At 51.1% G+C, this 5,234-nt stretch overlaps 1 gene segment (V, D, J or C); it reads left to right on the top strand.

The window, feature by feature from the left end:
* The first annotated feature begins 1,625 nt into the window (after positions 1 to 1,625).
* On the top strand, positions 1,626 to 2,033 carry LOC115603282. The segment is given in 1 exon segment: positions 1,626 to 2,033. A coding segment is annotated over 1 exon segment (408 nt).
* The last annotated feature ends 3,201 nt before the right edge of the window (positions 2,034 to 5,234 follow it).

Genomic DNA, 5,234 nt, shown 5'->3' with positions numbered 1-5,234 from the left:
ATCCCCCCCAGAAACCTTCACCCAGCCCAGAGCCTTGAGCCAAACCTCACCCATTGGCCCCAAACCTCGGCCCTTGGCCCCAAATGGCCACAATTCACCTCAGGGCTTGGCTCTTTGACCCGAATCTCAACTGTTTCGGACCCAAATCGCAACTATTTGCTCCGAATTCCACCTATTTGCCCCAAATCACAACCCTTTGCCTCAAACCTCGGCCATTGGCACCAAATATCTTCAGGTTGACCCCAAACTCAACAGGTTTTACCTCAGAACTCTTGTCCATTGGCATCAAACCTTCACCATTGCCCCCAAACCTCAACCGCTGGCCTCAAGTTTCAACTCTTTGCCCTGAAACTTGACCATTTTCAATCAATTCTGAACTGGTTTTGCTCCAAACCTCATCCTTCTCCACTGAATTTAAACCATTCACCCCAAACTCACCCATTTTTGCCCCAAACCTCAATGGTTTGCCTCAAATCTCAATGGTTCGCCTTAAATGTGGACACTTGGAGGCCAAATCTCAACCATTTACCTCAAATCTTGATCCTTTGACCTCAAAATCAAAAGGTTTGCCCCAAAACTCACCCATTTGCACTAAATATCAACCCTTTACCACAACCCTCAACCACTTTTGCTCCAAACATCAAATCTTTGACCTAAAATTGGACCATTGCCACTAAATCTCAACAATTTGCTTCAAATCCTTAGCCTTTATGCCCAAATCTCAACAATTCACCCCAAATCTTGACCCTTTATGCCCAAATCTCAACAATATGCACCAAATCTTGACTCTTTGCCTCAAATTCCACCGTTTCTGACCCAAATCTTCACCATTGGCCCCAAATCTCCACAGGTTTCACCCCAAACCTCTCCCTTTGGGTTCCTGTGGGGCCTTTCCTATAGACACGGCACCACCATCACCCCCCAGGTAGGACCTGGCCCCATCCTGCTGGGGTGAGGACCACGGCGCTGCCCAGGAACCCATTGACTCAATGGGGTCTTGGCCGCAAGTTTCAATTGTTCGCCCTAAAACTTGACCGTTTTGGATCAATTCTCAACTGCTTTTGCCCCAAACCTCGTCCTTCTCCACTGAATTTCAACCATTCACCCCAAACTCACCCATTATTGCCACAAACCTCAACAATTTGCCTCAAATCTAAATGGTTCACCTTAAATGTGAACCCTTGGAGGCCAAATCTCAACCATTTACCTCAAATCCTGACCCTTTATGCCCAAAATCAACATTTTTGCCTCAAAACTTGACTGTTCTCACTGAATATCAACCCTTTACCACAAACCTCAACCACTTTTGCTCCAAACATCAAATCTTTGACCTAAAATTGGACCATTTCCACTAAATCTCAACAATTTGCCTCAAAACTTGACCGTTTATGCCCAAATCTCAACAATAATCACAAGTTTGGAACCTTTTCCCCTAATTTGACTGTTTCTGACCCAAATCCTGACCATTGGCCCCAAATCTCCACAGCTTTCACCCCAAACCTCTCCCATTGGGTTCCTGTGGGGCCTTTCCCATAGACACGGCGCCACCATCACCCCCCAGGTAGGACCTGGCCCCATCCTGCTGGGGTGAGGACCACGGCGCTGCCCAGGAACCCATTGACTCAATGGGGTCTTCTTCTCCATCCATAGGTCTCTGGGCGGCCGTGACGCTGGTGGAGACCGGAGGTGACCTCCAGAGCCCTGGTGGGTCCCTGACGCTCGTCTGCAAGGCCTCGGGCTTCACCTTCAGCAGCTACAGCATGGAATGGGTGCGACAAGCACCAGGGCAGGGGCTCGAGTACGTCGCAAGCATTAGCACTGGTGGTAGCACCTACTACGCGCCATCGGTGAAGGGTCGCTTCACCATCTCCAGGGACACCTCCCAGAGCATGGTCATGCTGCAGATGAGCAGCCTCACGACCGAGGACACGGCCACCTACTACTGCGTGAAGAGAGCTGGTGGTGGTTATTATGGTGCTGGTGCTGGTGCTTATGGTGGCACCAACGTCACAAGAGGTTGCCCAAAACCTTGACTGCTTTTGTCTCAAGGATCAACTGGTTTTGCCCCAAACCTCGGCCATTGGCCCCAAACCTCACCCATTGGCCCCAAATCTCGGCCATTGGCCCCAAATGGCCACAATTCACCTCAGGGCTTGGCTCTTTGACCTGATTCTCAACCATTTTGGACCCAAATCTCAACTATTTGCTCCAAACCTGGGCCATTGGCAACAAATATCTTCAGTTTGATCCCAACTCAACAGGTTTTACCTCAGAACTGTTGTCCATTGGCACCCAACCTCCGCCATTTGCCCAAAGCCCCAAGGGTTCGCCCCAAGTATCGACCAGTTTTGTCCCAAATCTCACCCGGTTTCACCCCAAATCTCAACCATTTGCCTCAAATCTTGTCCCTCGGTGCCCAAATCTCAACAATTCACCTCAAACCTTGAGCCTTTGCCCCGAACCTCGACCGTTTCTGTGTGGAAATGGTTGAGGTTTGGGGTGACCCTTCACCGATGGCACGTACCTGGTGTAACCACCATTGTAGCTAATGCCTGCGACGAACTCGAGCCCCTGCCCTGGTGCTTGTCGCGCCCATCCCATCTCGTAGCTGCTGAGGGAGAAGCCCGAGGCCTTGCAGACGAGCGTCAGGGACCCACCAGGGCTCTGGAGGTCACCTCCGGTCTCCACCAGCGTCACGGCCGCCCGGAGACCTATGGATGGAGAAGAAGACCCCATTGAGTCAATGGGTTCCTGGGCAGCGCCGTGGTCCTCACCCCAGCAGGATGGGGCCAGGTCCTACCTGGGGGGTGATGGTGGCGCCGTGTCTATGGGAAAGGGGCCATAGTGACCAATGGGAGAGTTTTGGGGTGGAAGCTGTGGAGATTTGGGGCCAATGGTGAAGATTTGGGTCAGAAACGGTTGAATTTGGTGCAAAGGGTCAGGATTTGGTGCAAATTGTTGAGATTTGGGCATAAAGGGTCAAGTTTTGAGGCAAATTGTTGAGATTTAGTGGAAATGGTCCAATTTTAGGTCAAAGATTTGATGTTTGGAGCAAAAGTGGTTGAGGTTTTTGGTAAAGGGTTGATATTTAGTGCAAGTGGGTGAGTTTTGGGGCAAACCAGTTGATTTTGGGGTCCAAAGATCAAGATTTGAGGTAAATGGTTGAGATTTGGCCTCCAAGGGTCCACATTTAAGGTGAACCATTTAGATTTGGGGCAAATTGTTGAGGTTTGGGGCAAAAATGAGTGAGTTTGGGGTAAATGGTTGAAATTCAGTGGAGAAGCACGAGCTTTGGAGCAAAAGCAGTTGAGAATTGATCCAAAATGGTCAAGTTTTAGGGCAAACAATTGAAATTTGGGGCCAATGGCTGAGGTTTGAGGCCAGTGGTTCAGGTTTGAGGCCAATGGTGAAGGTTTGGTGCCAATGGAGAACAGTTCTGAGGTAAAACCTGTTGAGTTTGGAGTCCACCTGAAGATATTTGGTGCCAATGGCCAAGGTTTGAGGCAAAGGGTTGAGATTTGGGGCAAATAGTTGAGATTTGGAGCAAATAGTTGCGATTTGAGCCCCAGAATGGTTGAGATTCAGGCCAAAGAGCCAAGCCCTGAGGTGAATTGTGGCCATTTGGGGCCAAGGGCCGAGGTTTGGGGCCAATGGGTGAGGTTTGGCTCAAGGCTCTGGGCTGGGTGAAGGTTTCTGGGGGGGATTTAGTGACACAGCACAAGGGGTTGTCTCATGGCGATGGCCTTGGTGCCACCATAAGCACCAGCACTACCAGCTCTCTTCGCGCAGTAGTAGGTGGCCGTGTCGTCGGTCGTGAGGCTGCTCATCTGCAGCGTGACCGTGCTCTGGGAGGTGTCTCTGGAGATGGTGAAGCGACCCTGCACCGATGCCGCGTATCTGGTGGTACCACCAGATTTGCTAATGCTTGCGACCCATTCGAGCCCCTGCCCTGGTGCTTGTCGCATCCATCCCAAGCTGTAGTCACTGAAGGTGAAGCTGGATCCTGACCCAAACCTCACCCATTGGCCCCAAACCTCACCCATTGGCCCCAAATGGCCACAACTGACCTCAGGTCTCGGCTCTTTGACCAAGATCTCAAGTGGTTCAACCCCAAAATGGGACTTTTTCAACTCTTTGCCCCAAGTTTGACCATTTCTGCTCCAAATCGTGACCCTTCAGCACTGGTGGGTCCATGAGGCTCCTCTGCAAGGCCTCGGGCTTCACCTTCAGCAGCGACGCAATGGAATGGGTGCGACAAGCACCAGGGCAGGGGCTCGAATGGGTCGCAACCATTGACAGTGATGGTTACACCAACTACGCGCCATTGGTGCAGGGTCGCTTCACCATCTCCAGGGACGACTCCCAGAGCACGGTCACGCTGCAGATGAGCAGCCTCACGACCGAGGACACGGCCACCTACTACTGCGTGAAGAGAGCTGGTAGTGGTTATAGTGCTGCTTATAGTGGCACCAACGCCACAAGAGGTTGCCCAAAACCTTGACTGCTTTTGTCTCAAGTATCAACTGGTTTTGCCCGAAACCTCACCCATTGGCCCCAAACCTCGGCCATTGGCCCCAAACCTCACCCATTGGCCCCAAATGGCCACAATTCACCTCAGGGCTTGGCTCTTTGACCTGATTCTCAACCATTTTGGACCCAAATCTCAACTATTTGCTCCAAACCTGGGCCATTGGCAACAAATATCTTCAGTTTGACCCCAACTCAACAGGTTTCACCTCAGAACTGTTGTCCATTGGCACCCAACCTCCACCATCTGCCCAAAGCCCCAAGGGTTCGCCCCAAGTATCGACCAGTGTTGTCCCAAATCTCACCCGGTTTCACCCCAAATCTCAACCATTCGCCTCAAATCTTGTCCCTCGGTGCCCAAATCTCAACAATTCACCTCATATCTTGAGCCTTTGCCCTGAACCTCGACCGTTTCTGCCCCAAATCTGGGTGGAAATGGTTGAGGTTTGGGGTGACCCTTCGCCGATGGCGCATACAAGGTGCCACCACCATTGTAGCCAATGTAGGCAACGAACTCGAGTCCCTACCTGGTTCTACCTGGGGGGTGATGGTGGCACCATGTCTATGGGGAAGGCTCCATAGTGACCAATGGGTGAGGTTTGGGGCCTTAAAAGGCTTAATTATTAGGGCTAGGTTAGTGGAAATGGGAAATAAATGGGATTATTAGGCCTAATAGGCTTAATTATTAGCCCTACTATAGTGGGGAT

Source organism: Strigops habroptila, unplaced genomic scaffold (genome assembly GCF_004027225.2).
Source record: "Strigops habroptila isolate Jane unplaced genomic scaffold, bStrHab1.2.pri NW_022045629.1_ctg1, whole genome shotgun sequence".
NCBI lineage: Eukaryota > Metazoa > Chordata > Aves > Psittaciformes > Psittacidae > Strigops > Strigops habroptila.
The sequence above is the reverse complement of the archived record's forward strand: the minus strand, read 5'-3'. Positions and strand labels throughout refer to the sequence as shown.